Source organism: Vulpes vulpes, chromosome 2 (assembly GCF_048418805.1).
Source record: "Vulpes vulpes isolate BD-2025 chromosome 2, VulVul3, whole genome shotgun sequence".
Lineage (NCBI taxonomy): Eukaryota > Metazoa > Chordata > Mammalia > Carnivora > Canidae > Vulpes > Vulpes vulpes.
The window spans coordinates 20,518,207-20,539,264 of record NC_132781.1 but is presented as its reverse complement, the minus strand read 5'-3'; the positions used below and the strand labels follow the sequence as shown (position 1 = coordinate 20,539,264).

General features: G+C 45.5%; 1 protein-coding gene across 4 annotated transcripts in view; it reads right to left on the bottom strand.

The window, feature by feature from the left end:
* Positions 1-219: 219 nt before the first annotated feature.
* Positions 220-21,058, bottom strand: part of LOC112910740 (signal transducer and activator of transcription 5B) — a 68,043-nt gene continuing 47,204 nt past the window's right edge. For 3 of the 4 annotated variants that reach the window (XM_072747168.1, XM_072747167.1, XM_025986989.2), the window contains exons 4-19: positions 20,783-20,872; positions 19,302-19,476; positions 17,361-17,491; positions 16,949-17,100; positions 16,375-16,530; positions 15,777-15,956; positions 15,303-15,390; positions 15,106-15,228; positions 13,879-13,971; positions 10,047-10,253; positions 8,941-9,035; positions 8,708-8,838; positions 7,600-7,770; positions 3,899-3,950; positions 3,485-3,592; positions 220-2,762 (exon numbers count right to left, since the gene is read on the bottom strand). In XM_072747168.1, coding sequence (XP_072603269.1) covers positions 2,636-2,762; positions 3,485-3,592; positions 3,899-3,950; positions 7,600-7,770; positions 8,708-8,838; positions 8,941-9,035; positions 10,047-10,253; positions 13,879-13,971; positions 15,106-15,228; positions 15,303-15,390; positions 15,777-15,956; positions 16,375-16,530; positions 16,949-17,100; positions 17,361-17,491; positions 19,302-19,476; positions 20,783-20,851 — 2,058 coding nt within the window. In that variant the 5' untranslated portion in view covers positions 20,852-20,872 and the 3' untranslated portion in view covers positions 220-2,635. Of the gene's footprint in view, positions 2,763-3,484; positions 3,593-3,898; positions 3,951-7,591; positions 7,771-8,707; positions 8,839-8,940; positions 9,036-10,046; positions 10,254-13,878; positions 13,972-15,105; positions 15,229-15,302; positions 15,391-15,776; positions 15,957-16,374; positions 16,531-16,948; positions 17,101-17,360; positions 17,492-19,301; positions 19,477-20,782; positions 20,873-21,058 lie in introns of all 4 variants that reach the window. The other variant, XR_011999644.1, reaches the window with a different exon arrangement.

Sequence of the window (21,058 nt, the reverse complement as noted above, 5' to 3'; positions counted from 1 at the left end):
GTGGCTAGGAGATACAGACTATCATTCTGATTTTTAAACCATCTTATGAATAGGAAGGTCAGAAATGCCCCCTCTGCCTTCAAAGCTGAAGACACTCTCTGAGGCCAGTTCCTAACTAGTTCTGCTTTTCACAGTTCCACTGATGATTTCAAATATTTCCCTATCAAAGCTACCCTCTCTCACCTCCTGATGGGAAAAAAATAAAAACAGAACTCAATATTGTCCCTTCAGAGGAAGCCTTTATTGTAACATAAAATACACAATTTTGTGACTGCCCCAAATTATACACAATACTTTTTTGGTGGCTATAGACGAATCTGCCTCAACACTAAAATATGTATCTGAAATAATTTCACAAAGTTTTAAAAAGAAAAATTATAAAAAGTATACTTCCACTTTAAGTTATATTCACTTTTAGTCTCCCCAACCCCCTACAAAACCCTGCACATACCACACATTGAAATGTTTTGATGATGATGATGTGTGTGTGTGTGTGTGTGTGTGTGTGTGAGAGCAAGTGAGAGGCAGAGGTGGTCAAGACTTGTCACTGCCTCTTTTGTGGTTTGCAGGAGCAGGGAGAAAAGAGAAAATACGATGCAGATAGCGAGCACACCTTTCAGTCAAAGATCTCTCCCATCTATAGGCACAGCCTAAGGAAAGCTGAGGACAGCTCAGCAACTGTACCAGCACGGAACCCCTGTGCTCCGGGCAGCCACACTTGCCAGTCCCAGCCCCCCACTGCCAACAGCACTCCCTGGGGCTGGGTGTGCTACCAGTCTGGAAGCGAGTCAGTCCCTGCCCCATGCGGCGGGCGGCAGGGCTGCTGGAACTCCGGGCCTCAGAGGTGAGTGTCGGTGAAGCCTGAGTGACAGGCAGGTAAGGGCTCTTTAAGAGTGGGTCCCAGAGCAGTCAGGCTTCCTTTCCCCTTTTCCCCAACACTCTCAGCCTCACGGTTGAAATTTTAATCAAATCTTGAGGGGTGTGTAAAGGGCTTAGCCGCATCCTGTGTCAATGCTGGTGTCATGGAGGGGTCGGCCTGCTCCTCAGAGGCAGAGAGCTTCTACTGCCTGGCATAGAAAAATAAATCAGTGTATGAAACCAAGCCAGGACAAACAGCAGCTTTTAAAAAGTCATCTTCCAATAAATAATTTACTACAGAGGAATATTTTCCTTTAACATCAAAACACTGATAAATTCAGAAGTCATTTTTGTAAAAAAAATATGTTTATTTACTCACATGTATAAAAATAAGGTTTTTAGGGCCATTCCTTCTTTTGGAGAGGGGGGCCAGGGGTGAGTGACCTTGTAGGCCTACCCCAAAAGCTACATCTGCTTTCCCCTCTTCCCACCTGACTGCCATAGCCCATTCCTTCCATTTGATGTAAAACTACGGAAGAAACTGTGGACAACGTTGTACTGAAGCTGTTTTGTTTTTGCAGCTTACCAAACTTCCTAGGAAATCCACTGACTGCATTTCCCAAATTACCAATGCGCGACACCCAGCAGCCCGTACCAAGTGGGCAACAGAGCGCGGAACACGCCGGCCCCAGGTTCAGGCTGCATTCCTACCACCCCCTCCCCAAGACAGCCCGTGTGAACAGTGAAGGGAAACGAGGTGACCTGGGTACGGATGCCACAGAACCCGCCACAGGTCAAAAGAACTGTGATGTCAGATGAGGGTGGGAAGAGGAAAACAAGAAGTCCCAATTTAGAAACATAACACCACCATGTGCAAACAGCCATTATCAATAAGCCTTGGGGTAGCTGCAGTTGGGTGGAAGGATGGGCAGACCGGGGATGGCGAGGGGCAGCTGCTCTGGGTAGCAAGCCGACTTTCCTTCCACTCTGGCCACGACACAAAGGCCATCAACACTGTAAGCTGCGGTTATGTGACACTCTTTCCCCTGGTTCATCAAATGTGTCTGTGCGTGTATACAAACACAGGACTGAGTGGCAATTTCACAGAGGGGAAGGAAGGAGGGCAAGGGAGAGAACATGTAGATGGGTTATAAGCATTATTTAAAAAGCCACTACCCATCAGACAACCCATGACTTCCCTTGTCCCAACAATCATGGTGTGTTTCCCCTTTGCCCATCCCTACTCAGGAAAACAGGGGTGGGGGACAGGGAAAGATGGAGGGAGGCTTTCTTTTTCAAAAGGCAGTTTCTACATTTCAAAGGAAAGCAGAGACAATCATGGTTATATATCAATTGCTTGGCAGACACAGTGACAAATCTCACCGGAGAAGAGGTGCTTTCTCCTCCCTTTGTCCTTCTCTTACTCCAACAGACACATGGCTAAGTTCCAGGGTTCACAGAACTATTGCCTTTTTGCACAAGGTTAAAACAACCACAGCCTCTGTTTGTGGCCCCGATGCTGCAACTACATTCTGCACAGCAAGGGGGAGAAACAGCCCAACGTGCAAACTCACGCACGCACGCACACATACACTCACACATTCACACACACTCCCTTCACTGGTGCCACCATGCACAGAAACACTAAAGTCACAACTAGTATTAACACTTCACATTATGAGTATTGTTTCCAAAGAGACGCGATTCATGGAATTAAAACATCCACAAGAGTAACTCCTCTGGCGAGGACGGAAAAGCTGCAGGTGGAGATGCGGGGTCACGACTGTGCGTGAGGGATCCACTGACTGTCCATAGGTCGGCCTAAGAGCTCCTCCACACGCCGTGCCACATCCATCGTGTCGTCCAGATCAAACTCCCCATCATTGTCAAGGACGGGGTCAGGGCTTGGAAGAAAAAGAAAAAATGAAGGGAAGGGAAAGGTTGTCAGACCTAATGATAAGCAGCAGAGACCAACCGAAGCGCCAAACCCTACCAAGTGAACGGCCCAAGGCTGCCTACACCCTTGGCCTAGGCTTCATGGGAAAAGATACTCATGATTTAAAGAGTGGAGAGCAGAATCCTCTTGCTAGGGGATCCCTGGGTGGCTCAGTGGTTTAGCGCCTGCCTTTGGTCCAGGGCGTGTGATCCTGGGGTCGCAGGATCGAGTCCCACATCAGGTTCCCTGCATGGAGCCTGCTTCTCTCTCTGCCTGTGTCTCTGCCTCTCTCTCTCTCTCTCTGTGTCTCTCATGAATGAATAGATAAAATCTTAAAAAAAAAAAAAAAAGAATCCTCTTGCTATCTGGATAGAGACTCAAACTAGCATACCCACCCCAGCTCCCCCTTACCCTGGCTGTCCACATATCTAAAGCCCATCTGGTCCTTATACAGAGCAAGAAAAATCTCCACTTTGGGAAAGGGGAGATGACATTTGCCCAAATCCACTCTAAACTCTCAATATCTTCTGGTTGAATCTTTCTCCTACCTGGGTATATGCCAGAGCCCAGCCTGGGTGGTCTTAGACCTACAGGAGCTCTGGATCCCTTTGCCCACCAGCCCTCTGGGGGCCCAGCCTGAGGCCAGGTGCCCAGGTCCTCCCCAAGAAGCCCCGTGAGAACACAACCTACTTCTGTGGGTACATGTTATAATGAGCCTGGGGGCACACGGCCGGGGAGGGGGCCTGGTCCATGTAGGTGGCGCTGGCCCCAGCAGAATCTGTAGACGCGTTCACAAACCTGCAGGAGAAACGAGGCAGAGCCTCAGCGGCAGCAGCTGACCTAGAGAGGGCTCAGGGGGTGTGGAAGGACGACAAAGTGCCCACTGTGCCTGGGACTCCAGATGCGGGCCTGGGGCCCTGGGTACTGGTCCCATTGACACTAAGCCCAGTTCCCTCTCCAGGGGGAAACTGAGCCAGGTTTCAGGGGGAAGGGAGGGCTGGGCCACGCAGGGCCTGTGAGCAGGAGGGGCAGTGGTGAGGGGTGAGGGGTGCTGAGGGGAAGAGAGAGGCAGTGGGAGGCCAGAGCTGGACCCTGGGTACTTACTCAGGGACCACCTGCTTGATCTGTGGCTTCACGTATCCGTCTACTGCTTTAGCTGCCAAGAGGGGGGAACAGTGATGAGAACCGAAGTTCTCAGTGAAATAAATATGCAGTCTCTCTTAAAAATCACAGTTTTCAGGATAGGACACAACCACCTAATTCTATCTTAGGATCTGATACAAGCACTTAATATTTTAATGTTAGTTGGACCTGTCTAGGGGAAGCCTCAATACTAAAACTACAAGTTAAGTTACCTTCCGAGTTGGCTTGAGTGTGTTAATAAATTCTTCAAGCCACAGAAAATATATACTTCAGTACAAATCTAAACTGAGCATTAATTGTACATTAAGTATAAAAAGAAAAAATATCTCGAAAGCTTAAAGTTACAGATGCAGCAGAGTGACAGGATTTGCTTTGTATCCCAGGGAATAAAATTAGAAGGAGATAAGAAGAGGACAAATTTTCAACCACAGAAAGAAGAATGCTGTCATAATTAGAACTGCCCACAAAATAAACGGGCTGTCTCGGGAAGAACTGATTTCCTGATCACTGGAGACCTTCAAGTGGGAGGGGTACAAACACTTGTTGCACCAAGAAAACAAAGAGAGGAATGATTTTGACTGGATGGTCTCTGGAATCACTGTTGCTTGGCTATGTGAGTATGGTCAAGAGGATAAAGAGGTTTTTTTTTTTTTTTTTTTTTTTAATGATTGAGAACTTTATTTTCTATTTTGAATAACAAGAAAAAAAACCCTGTAAAATCCTGAGAATTTGATTCAATGTTCAATCTTCAAGTAACTAACTCTAATATAAGTGCTTTAAGGGGCACCTGGGTGGCTCAGTCAGCTGGGCATCTGCCTTAGGTTTGGGTCATGATCCCGGGGTGCTGGGATCGGGCTCCCTGCTTGATGGGGAGCCTGCTTCTCCCTTTCCCTTTGCTGCTCCCCCGCTTGTGCTTTCTCTCTTCCGCTCTCTCTCAAATAAATAAATCTTAAAAAGAAGGAAAATGCTCATAAATACAAGTGCTTTAATTTTATACTCACAAAATTAATTACATTATACTATAATAAGTTTTGTTAGGGCTTTTCTGTGTGTGCATCGGAGAGTATAAACTTCCCTCTAATTCTTCTGTCCAGGGACACCTGGGTAGCTCAGCGGTTTAGCGCCTGCCTTCGGCCCAGGGTGTGATCCTCGAGACCCGGGATTGAGTCCCACATCGGGCTCCCTGCGTGGAGCCTGCTTCTCCCTCTCCCTGTGTCTCTGCCTCTCTCTCTCTGTGTCTCTCATGAATAAAATATTTAAAAAAAAAAAATTCTTCTGTCCAACAGAAACTCTACTTTTAGATGACCATTAAATTGTAGTGGTCTTTCCCATCACAAGTAGGCTTGTATCCCTGTGGCAAATGTGGAAGGCAATGATTTCAGGGAAGTTAACATCTAATTATGTATTCCATACCCTTTGGCAATTAGGAAATTTTTTTTTTAAGATCTTATTTATTTATTCATGAGACACACACAGAGAGAGAGGCAGAGACACCAGCAGAAGCAGAAGCAGGCCCCATGCAGGGAGCCCCACATGGGACTCAATCCCGGGTCTCCAGGATCATGCCTGGGCTGAAGGCAGCGCTAAACCGCTGAGCCACCTTGGCTGCCGGGAACTACGAAATGTTAAAAGTGCTTGATTGATAGACCCTACAATGATGTTCAGAGGGAGGATTTACAACCTATATTGGTAACCAAGTCCAAGACAATGAAATGCTACATGGTTTACAAGTTGCTTCTTATCCTAACCAGCTTCTTCTAAGGCTTCAAATGTCAGGAACTACTTTTTTATAATACTGCATGCTTTTTGTGCTTCATAGTTTATAAAGAATTGTATGAAAAAAAAAAGAATTTTATGGATTGGCAGAAAAAGATAAAAACCAAAGAAATGCTGTAAAAAATAGGATTTAAAAATCTAGATTAGCTGTGCTAACAAGAAACCATGATAGGTTTAATCCAAATTACCACATAAATCTAGGGGCGCCTGGGTGGCTCAGTCAGTTAAGTGTCCAACTCTTGATTTCAGCTCAGGTCATAGTCTCAGGGTTGTGGGATTGAGCCCGTGTGGGGCTCCCTGATCAGGGGGGTATCTGCTTCTCCTTCTCCGTCTGCCCCCCAACTTATGCTCTCTTTCTCTCAAATAATAAAATCTTAAAAAAAAAGTATATATACTCTTCGCCATGAATTCTACTTTAGGAGTCTATCCTAGGGAAATAGTTGACCAAGATGTATGCACCAGGTTATCTCAGTATATTTATATATTTATTTATTTATTTATATATTTTTTAAGTAAGCTCTACCCCCAACATGGGGCTTGAACTCTTGATCTTGAGATCAAGAGTCATATGCTCTAATGAATGAGCCAGTCAGGTACCCTAGGTTATCTCGATATTAATTCATGACAGAAAACTGTCAATAACTTAAATTGTAAATCTTTCAAAATAACTAACATTGAATCACTATATAGTGAATCCTATGCAATCATTAAAGCAATGTTGTACGATTATATTTACAGACCTGCTAACTCTGCCTATGGTATATTTTTAAGTGGGAAAAAAAAATCATCACAAAAGATGATATATGGTGTGACCCAAAACATTTACTGGACTCCAAGCCTGACACAGTCTGGCCCCTCTATTGCTCTGGCCTCACCTCCTACACTCTTCTTTCTGGCTCATTAGCTCTATCTCCTGGGTCCTCATGGAGTTTTTCAAACACACCAACCTCACTCCCACATCAGGGTTTTTGCACTTCTTTCAACCAAGAAGTTTTTTTGTCAAGATCTTTGTGTGGCTAGCCTCCTCACTTCATTCAGCTCTGTGCTGACAGCACCTCCTCGGGGAGACCTTGCCTGACCACCACTTGTCTAGTGAAATGTCACCCCCCATCCTTCTCCCTGTCCCACATCTAACCCTTTACCAAGCTTTCTTGTCTTCATAGCATCCATCACTAAATAAATGTATTTGTTTGTTGCCCTCCTTCCTCTACTAGATTGTCATCTCTACACAGGAAGTACCTAACAGGCATCTGGTGACTGATGTAATGCAGAATACACGTCTACATTGATGGGAAAAATATTCACTGAATTTTTTACAGTGGTTAATCTCTAGGTGAGAGATGTTATGTGGTATCTGTTTTCTTTGCCATACTTTTCTGGAAATTTTACAATTAACACAGAATACCTTTATGCTTAGAAAACAATAAAACCATCCCTGTTTTGAAAAACAATTTTTATCTTTCTAATTTTGTTTAAGCTTAGCAACAGGGCAGCCCGGGTGGCTCAGCAGTTTGGCGCCACCTTCAGCCCAGGGCATGATCCTGGAGACCTGGGATCGGGTCCCGCGTCGGGCTCCCTGCATGGAGCCTGCTTCTCCCTCTGCCTGTGTCTCTGCCTCTCTCTCTCTTTCTCCTCTCTGTGTATTCTCATGAATAAATAAATAAAATCTTAAAAAAAAATAAGCTTAGCAACAATTATCTATATGACTGAAAAATATAGTCCAGGATTTACAATTGCCCTGAATAATGCTTGAATACCAATAACTAAATACTAATTATGTAGGTTTTCATGCAAGACAGGCAGACACACACACACACACAAAAAAAAAAAAACTAAAAGAAAACTAAAATCACAACAAAATCAAATCAGAATGCGAACATTGTTACCAGTGGCAGGCTCGCATGGGACTGGTGTGTAATATTTGGAGTACACTTCGTCTTTTGGCCGATCAGGAAACACATAGATAAGATAATTCAGGTCTCCCAAGCGGTCAGCCAGGGACCGGATGGAGAAGTCTCTGGTGGTAAAAGGCATCAGGTTCCAAAACATTCTTTCCTCTAGAACAATAAACAGAATAATCATATTCTAAGCATGATTTCTGAACAGGAAATCTTAAAACCCAAATATGCTACAAACCAAAGCTCTGTGTTATGAGTTATTACTGTCCCCATAAAGAGCTCCATTTAAAAATAACCACAAGTGGTAGGGTACCTGGGTGGCTCAGTCAAATTTCTGACTCTTGATTTCAGCTCAGGTTATAAGCTCAGGGTTGTGGTAGTGAGCCTCAATGATGGGCTCCAAGGTCAGTGGGGAGTCTGCTTGGGGTTCTCTCTCCCTCTCCCCCTCCTCTTTTTTTCTCTCTCTCTAATATAAGTGAATAAATCTTAAAAAAAAATAAAACCAATAACCACAGGTTGTAGCTCAAGTGATTTATAAAAGCCATGGGGAGATAAGCAGGTAATGCATACAGCACTTCCTTAGAGATCCAATGATATCAGGTAGCTTCAAGTTCAAATGGCTTTTAGTTCCTCTGTAGAAGAAATAGTTCTGATTGACCTCAATCCTTGATCTCTGTACAGAAGTATATGAGAGAGACAGAAAGCATGTCCATAGCCAGATAATGCATGAAGCTGTGAAAAACTTAATATTTTTAAGCTGCAAAAAAAACCTAATGAGCTACTGTTATCTTTTTGTGAGGATCAGAGGAAAGAACTGTTCTTGGGTGGAAATAATCAGTGGCCATGCCTTTATGTTGATTAGGATAAAGGAATAATTAAAATAAACTATTACTTCCACTCTAAGGACTCTAACTTATCCAAGTAATTCACTGAAATAAGCTCACAATCCAGCTGCCTCATTCATGGTGATCCATTTGTGTGCCCTTCATCAGAACTGACCCCATAATTAGTGCTCAATAAGTCATTTGTTGAAGTAATTTCGCAAAAAAAGCAGCTAACTAGAGCCATGATAGGTTTAAAAAAGGGAACAACTCACGAGAATCAAACTTCCAAGCAATGGTGATGCCGCCAATTTCAGAGTCGCTGAATCTCAGCAGGAAAGTCCCATCAGGCTTGTTAATGAGTAGGTCATGGGCCTGTTGCTTGTTCACGAAACCCAAAATAGCCCTAGATCACAAAGGCCAAAGGAGGAGAAGCAAATGTGATGTTTTAGCAGCAGAAAGAAGAGCTTCATACTCTATTGTTGACTTAGGAAATGCCGATTCTCACCCATCATTCCAATGAGGCTTGAGATGCTTTTTTAACACTTCCATCACACCATCGAACCACTGCCAGAACGTGTAATTTCGTCCTGGTAAATTCTCCTGATTGGAGATACAACAGTGAACACAAGAAGGCCAAGTAACACCTTGAATATTGCCTGCATGTACTTAAATTGAAAAAAATTAAATGGAAAACAAACATCCACACTGTCAGAATCATACAATTATATGTGCCTGCCTGAATTTTACCAAATGGTCCTACGGTAAAACAAAAACAAACCACCACGAATAGAGAGGAAAAGAAAAGAGGGAGAAAATACAGCAAAGCGATTACCAACACCCAGTGGCCCTCTGCTACAAACACTTTAACTCAGATCTGCGCTCTTTCTTTGCTGTTTTTTTTTTTTTTTAAGATTTTATTTATTTATTCACGAGAGACACAGAGAGAAAGGCAGAGACGTAGGAAGAGGGAGGAAAAGCAGACTCCATGTAGGGAACCCAATGTGGGACTCAATCCCAGGACTCTGGGATCACACCCTGAGCTGAAGGCAGATGCTCAACCACTGAGCCACCCAGGAATCCCCTCTTTGCTGTTTTTGAATTAGGGCTTTTAAAACACCTGGGGATGGGGTTGTAAGCAAAGAAACAAAAGTTGGCTTTGAAGTCAAAGATGTGACAGGTCACATCTCAATTACTCAATGCCAGAGGAGGAGTTTCCACCATCAGTATTTCCTTTTGTGGGCTGAGGGTCCCATGGTTAACCTGGCTTTACAGGATTACACAGCAGGGAGCATCAGAGAGTCAATGGGAAAGAACTATAGACTTCTGATCACAAAAGCTTTACTTCTTGTGAGATATGTCATTTGCTTTGCTCCGTTTCCTTTATAAAGGAAAAAAATGCACTAACCTCACATACAACCCAGCTTACTTATTCAAAGATATAATTTTCTACATAAAAAAAAGTATGTGCTTATCCATCTATTCAGGAACTTCCTATTGCTTTGGGCACATTTCATTAGAGTCATGAAGAACAAGTGGCCAGGGCAGGAAGACTCCAGAAGGCATCTAGTTTGGAGGGATTGATCTAATGGCAGCTGGCGGTGGGTCCCTCACCCTGTTGAACTGGGACCAGGACACCGACATGCCGTTATAGTCTTCAAGGTGGCTGCTGCTGCTGTTGAACAGTTTCTGTGCCAGGAACACGAGGTTCTCCTTGGTCAGGCCCCGGTTACTCTGCACTTCAGCCTTGAATTTCATGTTGAGCGCCTCACACAGCTGTGGCCACAGCACTTTGTCAGGCACGGCGAATGGCACCCTGCCCTGAGAGGGAGAGAGGCCAGAATCTTATGAGAAAACAGTTGTGTGATTTATTCACTCAACCCACAAAACAAAAACATTGATGGCTCAATGCAGTTACAAACATTTGTCTTGCTAAAGCCTGAGGATAAGTTCTAGCTTTTTTTTGGACATATGTGGTTCTGTGAAATTCAGAAGTTTCCATTTTCCCTTCCTCACATATAGTTTAAAAGGTACCCTCAAGCTATCTGTGGTGTTCTGTAAAAGAGCTGCTGAATGCACAGTCTCATCCTAATTCTAAGAGCCACAAAAATAAAATGTGACCAAGGTCTGCCTCTTACACTGTAAGCTCAGGAGAACAGAAATCTGAAAGACTAAGTTTTCTAGGTGCAGGCAGAGAGAATTGTGTGTGCACTCATGCATGTGTGTGCACAAGTGTAATCCTTGAATTCCAGCTCAACATGAAAAAATTTCATGTGGAAGAATGGAAACTATGAGTTGGACCACTTGTTATCGAGAAACAGGTTACAATTTGAATATTTAATAAACTGCTTTTCATTCCATTCAGTCACAATACTTCATTTTTTCATTATTATAATTTTTTTTGGACAAGGCAATTGTTTCACATGATATAAAATTTATTATTTTTAAAACTTTTATTTAAATTCAATTAACATAATGTATTACAGGTTTCAGAGGTAGAGGTCAATGACTCATCAGTCTTATGTAATACCCAGTGCTTATTACATCATGTGCCCTCCTTAATGCCCAACACCCAGTTACTATGTCCCCCTCCCCACCTCTCCTCCAGCGACTCTCAGTTTGTTTCCTATGATTAAGAGTCTCTTATGGTTTGTCTCCCTCTCTGATTTCATCTTGTTTTACTTTTTCCTCTCTTCCCCTATGATCTCCATTTTGTTTTTCTTTTTAAAGATCTTATTTATTTATTCATGAGAGACAGAGAGACACACACAGAGAGAGACAGAGAGACACAGACAGAGGGAGAAGCAGGGTCCATGAGGGAGCCTGACATGGGATTCGATCCCAGGTCTCCAGGATCACGCCCCGCGCTGAAGGCGGTGCTAAACCGCTAAGCCACTGGGGCTGCCCAGGCCTCCATTTTGTTTCTTAAATTCCACATATGAGTGAGAGCATATAATAATTGTCTTTCTGGTTGACCTATTTCTCTTTGCATAATACCCTCTAGTTCCATCCACGTTGTTATAAATGGCAAGATTTCTCTTTCTTTTTGATGGCTGAGTAGTAGTCCATTATATATATACCACATCTTTTTTATCCATTCATCTGTTAATGGACATCTCAGCTCTTTCCCTAGTTTGGTTATTGTGGACATTGCTGCTATAAACGCTGGGGTGCAGAGGTCCCTTTGGATCACTACATTTGTATCTTTTGAGTAAATACCCAGTAATGCAATATACATGATATAAAATGTAAAAGGCATGGAACAGTGTACGGTGAAGTCTTTTTCTTTTTCTCTTTCTTTATGTCTTTTTCTCTCTTTCTTTCTTGCAATATTTTATTTATTCATGACAGACTGAGACACACAGAGAGAGAAAGGTAGAGACATAGGCAAAGGGAGAAGCAGGTTCCCTGTGGGGAGCCGGATGTGGGACTTGATCCCAGGATCACAACCTGAATGAAAGGCAGACACTCAACCACTGAGCCACCCAGGCATCCTGGTGAAGTCACTTTCTTAACCTTGTGTCCCAGCAGCCCCATATGTCCCAGCAGTATGTAATCTGGTTTAGTGTATGCCTCTAAAGATATTCTATGCATGCCAGGAAATATATGTAACTTTTCCTTTTTAAAAATATAAATGGGGGTATGCCTGGGTGGCTCTCTTGGTTAGGTGCCCAACTCTTGATTTCAGCTTAAGTCATGATCTCAGGGTGGTGAGATCAAGCCCTGCATCAAACTCTATGCTCAGTGGAGAGTCTGCTTGAGAATCTCTCTTTTTTACTCCTTCTCCTTCTGCCCCTACCCCTGCTCACACAGTTCTCTCTAAATAAGTAAATACCAAAAAAAAAAAAAAAAGTACACACACACACACACACACACACATATATATATAAATGGTAGCATAAAATCTACATGTTCTACATCTCCCTTTTTTCACTGAATACTATACCTACAAGACCTTATATCAGCACATAAACACATGTTCTTTTGTGGCTGCTAAATACATCACAGAATGGAAGAACAGTACTATAGTTAGCCAGGCCCCCATAGATGGACATCTGTGTATCAGCCTAGTGACCTTTAGCTATTACAAAAAATTCTGCAATGCAGTTATACATTTGACACAGATGGAATATATCTATAGGATATATTCCCATAAGCATGTATTTATTTGAAAAGAGCATAAAATGTACACTTGTCATTAACACAACTTAAAATGTTAAAAATGCTTATTTATTCAGGCATTGCCTAAATTTAGACAATTTATTTAGCAAGACCATGTTGCAAGAGCTGCCAAAGTTACATGAGGAATGAGCTCAGTGGACAGACAGGGAAGGGAATGAGAGGAAAGGCAGCAATTCTATCCAGGAGGCTTATCAGGACATGCTGCAGGCAGATAGTTTTAAGAGAAGCCTCAAACTCGGGATCTATAGAGTGGCTATGGTAGAATTTCTGCTAAAAATATCACCTTTGCAGCAAAAATATTGTTCTGTAAAGAGGACTGTTGAGAGAACTCAGTGAGACTCTTCACGTTAGAGTCATGTTAGAGAAGGACATACTTTTATATCCTGAATACCAATCGTAACCTTTTATCATGCTTTAATGGACTACTTGCTCCTGGAAATGTGTAACCCCTGAACTCTTCCATTTTATTTTTTAGAACTCTTCCTGGAAATGTTTTGAAAATGCTCAAGTGCATAGTAGTGATATTCTGATAGTATTTGATGAATAAATCCACAAAATCATGTTTATTCCCTTAGACAGTATCTCATTCTTCATGAGAGACTTGGCAGGAATCAAGAACCTAAAATTTGGAAAAGACATTAAATGGCACCCTCGTTTATTGTCCAGAAGATGTCAAGAAGTAACTGCTAAACTATAAGTAGTGTCCTGAGAGGTCTACCATCTAGAAGGAACTTGGGAGTCCCAAATTCCATTCATGGTCTCACATAAGGATTCAAAAGAATATTCACTAAATATAGACTATGTGACAAGCATTTCGGATTTTGTATGTTACCTAATTTCATTTATTATTTTTTTAAGTAAACTCTGTGCCCAACATGGGACTTGAGCTTACGATGCTGAGATCAAGACTTGCACGCTCTACTGACTGATCCAACCAGGTGCCCTTGCATGTTACTTAATTTCTTCTTCCTAACAGTGCTATGGAGCACTGTTATCCCTGTGGTACAGAAACTTAAGGGAAACTTCAGGCTCAAAGAGGGAAAGTGAATTCCCTGTGGTAACAATGTGAGCAAACGGTAGGTTGTGAGTTTAAGCCTTGGCATGACTCCAAGGCCACACTCCATTCTTCACATACTCTCCACTCTGTCTTCTACCACAGAAAATTGCACTTTTTTCTATGCTTTTCTGGGGGAGAACACACAAAAGAGATTAATGACACCAGCATCAAGATCTTGACACCCGCAGGCCCAGTTAGTTCACTCACAGGCTCTGCAAAAGCATTGTCCCAGAGAACGGTGGCTGTTGCATTATTATCCTGGCTGCCATGGACGATCACCACAACCGGGAGGGACAGGGTCTAGAAAGACAAAACAGAAGGGCTGAGTGCCAAGAGCGACACTTTCCTCTCTTGCTCTTCTTTTCATCATGACACATTCATTCTCTCCTCAAGTTTCGGTAAATGTCACCCTTGAATACGAAACTAAATAGCTCAAGGAATTACAGGCGAATTAGAAATTTTATTTTATTTTATTTTTTTAAGATTTTATTTATTTATTCATGACAGACAGAGAGAGAGAGAGGGGCAGAGACACAGGCAGAGGGAGAAGCAGGATCCATGCAGGGAGTCCAATGCAGGACTCGATCCTGGGTCTCTAGGATCATGCCCTGGGCTGAAGGTGGCGCTAAACCGCTGAGCCACCAGGGCTGCCCAATTTTAGATATTTAAAAGAGATGTTACTTAGATTTTTCTGAAGGGTGCAGGAAATTTCTCAAATGGAGAACAGGAGAAAAGAAAATGAGTATGTATGGAAACATTTTTAGGGAAAAAGAGCTAGTAACAAGTGTCTAAAACTTACTATAACTGTTACTCAAATTCATCCAGAGTGATGTTTTTGATTCATTCCTACCTGTATCTCCAGCTATTTCAATTTGCTATTGCTTGTTATTGTAGATCTTTTTTTTTTTTAAGATTTTTTTTTTCTTTTTTCTTTTTTTTTATGATAGTCACAGAGAGAGAGAGAGAGGCAGAGACACAGGCAGAGGGAGAAGCAGGCTCCATGCACCGGGAGCCCGACATGAGATTCGATCCCGGGTCTCCAGGATCGCGCCCTGGGCCAAAGGCAGGCGCCAAACCGCTGCGCCACCCAGGGATCCCTTTTTTTAAAGATTTTATTTATGTATTCTTGAGAGACACAGAGAGACAGGCAGACACAGGCAGAGGGAGAAGCAGGCAGGGAGCCCGATGTGGGACTTGATTCCAGGACCCCAGGATCACAACCCAAGCTGAAGGCAGATGCTCAACCACTGAGCCACCTAGGCATCTCTGTTATTATAGATCTCAAGGGAATCTAGGAGATGCAATTTCAAGGATGCGGATTCCCCACTTTCTGCTCACTGACAGTTAAGATGCTATGTGATCGAAACAATTATTTTGTGATACAAAATACATACACACACACATCAACTCAGAAGAAGGAAGGTTTTAATTTACCTTGACTTGAAAAACCAGCTCATTTCCACCAACACTGAACTGTGATTCAAACAGGATTGTAAATTTTTCTTCTGTTACTGACTCTGCTCCACGACGATCAGACCTCTTAATTCGTTTCAGGGACTGCAAAGGAGACAAAAGGTTAGAGTCCTCCAACCACTAGGGAAAATTTGTTCTTTTTCTTATCCCATCCTCACCATGTTTCTGAAGTGCGCGCTGAGAGTGCCCGTGGCTTGATGATACTCCATCACACAGCAGTTGTTCAGGATCTCTCCACTGTAGTCACTGCAGAGAGAGACTCGACTCTAAACCCACACAGTGTCTCAGTAAATATGGGGTAGAAAATATTTGGGGGGGACCCAATAAAGAAAGTTGTAAAAATTGATGTCATTTAGAGGAAATGTTAGCAGCATAAAATACTAAGAAATAACATGTTAACATAAAAGAAATTTTCTGGGATGTATTCCTACTAAAGGAATGAAAATCATGTGTTTTTGCGACAGAAGAAAGGCCTTAAATTCTTTCTCTGAGAGCTAGAGGAGGCCAGAAGGGCTAATGGAGCTCCTACTATGAATGGCAGTGTCCAGAGTTCTGGGCAGGAGGCGGGAGCACTTTGCTTCTGTTGTAAGGACTGGAGGAAAGAGGCAGACATGAGGGGAGGGTGCACGTACTTGCGAGTGTTCTCATTCTTGAGCAGCGACTTGGCCTGTTGCTCGCTGATGATGGTGGCCTTCACCTGGGGGGGGTTCATGTGCACGTTCAGCTTCCCGCCCACCAGCAGGCGCACTGTCGCTGCAAACTTGGTCTGGGTCTTCAGGACCTGAGGGGGCTGCTTCTCAATAATGAATGTGCTGCAAGGACACAAGGGACCAGACCAGACATGATGCTGGCTCAGGAGACGGGGCCTGGTCCCCCTTGTGGGGAGGCTACTGTGGTTCGGCAGGTAAAGGAAGGGCACGTGGCATAGCTCCTGTTCCCAGAGAGGCCACTGAGAAGTCAGAGGAGATGGTGGGTCGGGGGAGGGGGGCAGTGAAATGACTCAGCGGCTGGCACAGGCTGGCAGGGGGTGGGGGGAGTCCATGTAGCGCCCACAACAGAAACCCAGCAAGGTCAACACCAGGCAGCCATTGCAACTGAGGACAGAGGGCTTTGGGACCCGGGCAAGAGACAAGGACTCAGACAGGAGCTGCCCCCCACCCCAGGGGGCAAAGCACCTGCCTCCCCCAAGGCAACCACCCGGGGCTGGGCGTGGCCAGAGGCAGCAATCACCTGGTCACCAGGGCTGAGATGATGTCTGTGATGGTGGCATTGACCTCGGCCAGCATCTCCTCCACTGGGCCAGGGATGGGCAGCTGCTGGCAGAGGTGCTCAGCTCTGCGGATCTGCTGCCGGTTCTGCCAGATGATCTCGGCCAACTTCTCACACCTGCACGGGGGCCCCAGGCCACCAGGAGGGCAATAGAGTCACCCCATCGCCTGGGCTCCAGGCCCCAAGTCCCAGCTCCAGCCTCACCAGGGAAGGCTCTGCACCTAAGCTCCCGCCCCTGTCCACAGAGCAGAGCAGAGCAGAGCGCCCTGCCTCTCAGGAACACACAGAACCATGTGGGAGCAGCAACTCCAAACTGAGTCCACTCAGCCCTGCCCTCCTGCCCCCTCCCCAGCACAGTGACTCCCTTCCTGGGCAGGTGGCACAAGATGGGGGCCCCAAAGTCGCTATCAGACACCAGAACCCCTAGTGAACGAAGCCTTGCCAAGGGGTGGAGCGAGCTGGCTGCTCAAGGAAACGCAGGAGGCAGAATGAGCAGCTGGTAGCACCACTCCTGCCCTGGGCCATCCCCCATTACCAGGACTGTAGCACATCCAGGCTGCCCTCGGGGGGCCCTCCGTTCCCTGCCAGCTGCTGCCGCCGCTTCCATTGGATCAGTTCATCGTCCAGGATGATGGTCTGCTGCTTCCGCAGCAGCTGCAGGGTCTTCTGGTGCTTCTCGGCCAGCTCCTGAAGGGAGGTGGGGACAGCAGGCCCTCCTGGGCTCCCAGACAACAACCCTGCAGGCCTCGCTCAGGAGGCACAGGCCGTCCCCTCTCCCAGACCTGCTCTGCCTCAAGTGCCCCCCTCAGGAAAGAAGGATCTGGCCTCCAGCTCTCTCAGGTCCTGCTCTCTTCCTGGCCTTAGCCCTCCTTCAGGTTTCATGGGTAGCTCAGGATGCGGACTGCAAAGCTTGGGAGGAGAGGAGAGAGGACGCAGATCCCACTTACCACGCGGTACTGCTGCAGCGTCTGGGCCTCACGCTGCAGCCAGGCCTCCAGGGACACTTGCTTCTGCTGGAGGGCCGTCTCCCGGCTCAGGCGCTCCTGGGGATTCAGCTGCGCCAGCTGCGAAAACTGAGCTACAGGAGGGGACAGGACACCCATGACCATCATCTCCCAGCTTCCTGCAGGAAGCCCCGTGCAACACACACACCTGTTCTGGAGGAAACACCCTCGAGGGTCTGCCTGACATCTGACCAATGGAACCTGGGCTCCTAGCGGCCAGGGGGGCCAGACCTGAGCAGGCTCTGGTCCCTGGCCTCTCCACTCTGATCTCCCCTTTAGGGAGTGTGCAGCCGGAAGGAAGCCTGAGGGCACAGAGAGGAGGATCCCTCCTTGAGGCCTCCCCTCCCACCTCAGTCTACATAGCTGCCTGCCACACAGGGGTCTAGCCTGGAGCCTCGCTGCCTGGTTCGCCCTGTGCCCTCACCATTTACTACTAACTGGGTGAACTGGGGCAAATCATTTCACTCTTCGGGGCCTCTGTCTGTCCATGTGCTAAATGGGAGACTCTCCGCCCCTGCCTCAGTGGGTCGCTGAGGATTACAGAAGTGATGATGCCCAAAAGGCTCAAGGAACAGCCCAGCACAACATGGATGATGTAGGTGAGTTAGTCCTGGCTGGTTATAGTGGCTTACAGAGCAGGTTTAAAGGGTGACAGAGCCCAGTGGCGGCTCAGTCCCACCCATGTCACAGGGCAGAGCCTCCTCAGGGAAGCCCCAGCCCTGGTAGCCTGGGTCCCACCCCTGGAGCACAGCAGCCTTTCCTAGGGAAGAGGTGTTTCTCTAGAGGCTGGGAGGGGCCTAACATGTTTGTTTGTTTGTTTTTCCAGGTTGGGTTACTGTGAACTCAGCTGAACAACCAGAAGGAGATGGAGAGGCATGGAGAGGGACAGAGAGGGACAGAGAGAAGGCAAGAGAGAATGTCCAGGGCCCACTGGCCACACAGAAGCAGCAAGATTCTCTCAGGAGAGGGAGGCAGCTTCTCTCCAAACTAGTGTTGGGACTCACCCATGGCAGCAGCAATAGGGAGTCAGGGAAGCCTCCTTACCCTTTTACCAAAAATCTATTAGGAAATATTTAAGACCCAGGGAAGGAAGAAGGAATAATGCAAGGAACACCTGTGTATCAATAACCCAGCTTAAGAAACCATATATTTCCATGGTGAAATCACACCTACACATCCTTCCCTGCTTGCAAACCCATCCTTGCCTCTAAAGGTAACCCCTATCCTAAATGCTGGGATTATGATGCCCTGCTGATTCGCAGCTGGGCATGTTTACAGGGAGAGGGAAATAAATTAAAGTCATCCTGTCAAATTCTTACAAGGTCAACAGGGGGCACTGGTGGGGCTCCACAACCTTGAGACTAAAGTTTTCAGTACCCAAATACCTAAAGGATTTACAGAGGAAGGGGAGCTTTCTTTATAAGAGCTAAGAAAGGTGCATGTATTATCATGCACTGCGCCTGGACAGCCTCTTTGAATCACTGCACAAAACAGCACTGAATGTCATTACAAACACAGCTCTTAGCCCTTATAGTTCCCTAATCAGAGAATTTAACATTTTAGTGAAGCAGCATTTATGAAACACCAATAATATACAAAAGTTTTTTACTAGACTTGGAACTTCTTCCCACAGGAGGAAATGCTTTCTCCAGTAGATCAGGAGCTCCGAGTGTGACTGAGTGAGACCCACACTCCCCTACGGCAAGCCTGTGTCCTCTCCCTTTCCTAAGCCTCCTCCTTCCTGCTCCAACCTTAGTGCAAATGGTTCCGGCCACTCCAGAGAAAGGGAAGTGTCTCTGAATGGAAATCTGGTGCTCTTCCAACCTGATCTGAATTTCCTTCTAGCCCTCATGACACACACTGTCCAGGCTGCACGGGCCTCACCCTGGATCCTCAGGCTCTCCTGATACTGGATGATGAAGTACTCTTGAGTCTGCTGCAGCTTCTTCAGTTCATTCTCTGTGTCCTGTGTGACCAGTCTCAACTCCTCAAATGTCTGGTTGATCTGGAGGTGTTTCTGGGACATGGTATCAGCAAGACTTCCAACTGGAGAAGTGCCCTGGAGACAGATTGGGGGGAGTGCAGGCCACAGTGAGCTGGGCAGTGAGGACTGATGAAACCTCAGGTCTTAATCTGAAGGAAAAGCTGAGGCTAGCACCTATAATCTGGCTGAATCCCCAAAAGTGAAATTTTGAGTCAAAGGAACTGCACACATCATTTGTGAGAACTGCTGCTGAGGAAGGAAGAAAGGAGGGAAAACAGGTGACTTGGTCAATTGTGACATCTTCATAAACCATAGTGGAAATTTCTGTTGCAGTCCGGCCTCCACCAGAGTCACCCAAACCTATACCACCGAATTTGTTCCAGAGAGACTAGAACTCAACGCATCCAGGAGTTACCTGGGTTTTCCTACAAATGACGATGACCCCTCATTCCACATCCATTCACTGATCCAATGTCTTGGACTATGTGAGATGCTGGGGACCCAAGTGAAGAACAAGGTTGTGTGGACACACATCATCTGTGTCCTCACTCAAGATCTTCTTGTAACTGAAGGAAGAAGCTGAACCTCTCATAGACAGCATCAGGGAGACCACAAAATGAAGTTACAGGGGAGGCATCAACAAAGCTTTTATGGATCTAGCCATTTAAGTGACCTGGTCTCGGCCATTCTCTCAACACTTAGCTGAGAGGGGGCTCAGCAGAAATATTTCTTAAGTATGATTAAGAAATATGAGCATATGGGACGCCTGGGTGGCTCAGTGGTTGAGCATCTGCCTTTGGCTCAGGGTATGATCCTGGGATCTGGGATCGAGTCCCACATCAGGCTTCCTGCATGGAGCCTGCTTCTCCCTCTGCCTATGTCTCTGCCTCTCTCTGTGTGTCTCTCATGAATAAATTAATAAATCATGCCTTTACTCCAAAACCATTTGTTGGGGGTTAAATTATTTTGCACTATTCACACTGTTTTGTGGTGATAATCTCATCAAGGTTATGGAACAATTAAGATCAGAGAGGGTGCCTACATGGCTCAGTTGGTTAAATGTCTGCCTTCAGCTCAAACCATGATCCCAGGGTCCTGGGACTGAGCACTGCATTGGGCTCCTTGCTCTGTGGGGAGTCTGCTTTTCCCTCTCTTGCCTCTCTTCCTCCCTCTCTCTCTCTCAAATAAATAAATAAAATCTTTAAGAAAAAAAAAAGATTAGAGACCAGTCCTCTACTTCTTTTGTGCCTCTTGGGACAGTGCTCTATTTATAGAGACATCAACAGATACACACTGGATTATCTTTAAAAATCTGGATCTGTAGAGAGGTGGGCAAGGAAAGATTTCCCAGTTCCTGTCCCCACACCCATGGGACACTCACATTGTTGGCTTCTCGCACCAGCCTCTGTTCATTGTACAGAATATGTCGGATACAGCGGACCAGCTCCATGGGGCAGCGGTCATATGTGTTCTGAAAGAATCCAACAGCAGACATCACTTTGGTCCATAACATGTAATGGGGCCTAAACCTACCTCAGAGCAGGGTTAAGATTTTATGATGGAGGAGACTTCTGGAAACATGTGGCATAATCATAAGCAATGCTGCTCCTCCAAAAAATGAAAGACAAGAAAAGTACATCATAGGAAACCCAATTAC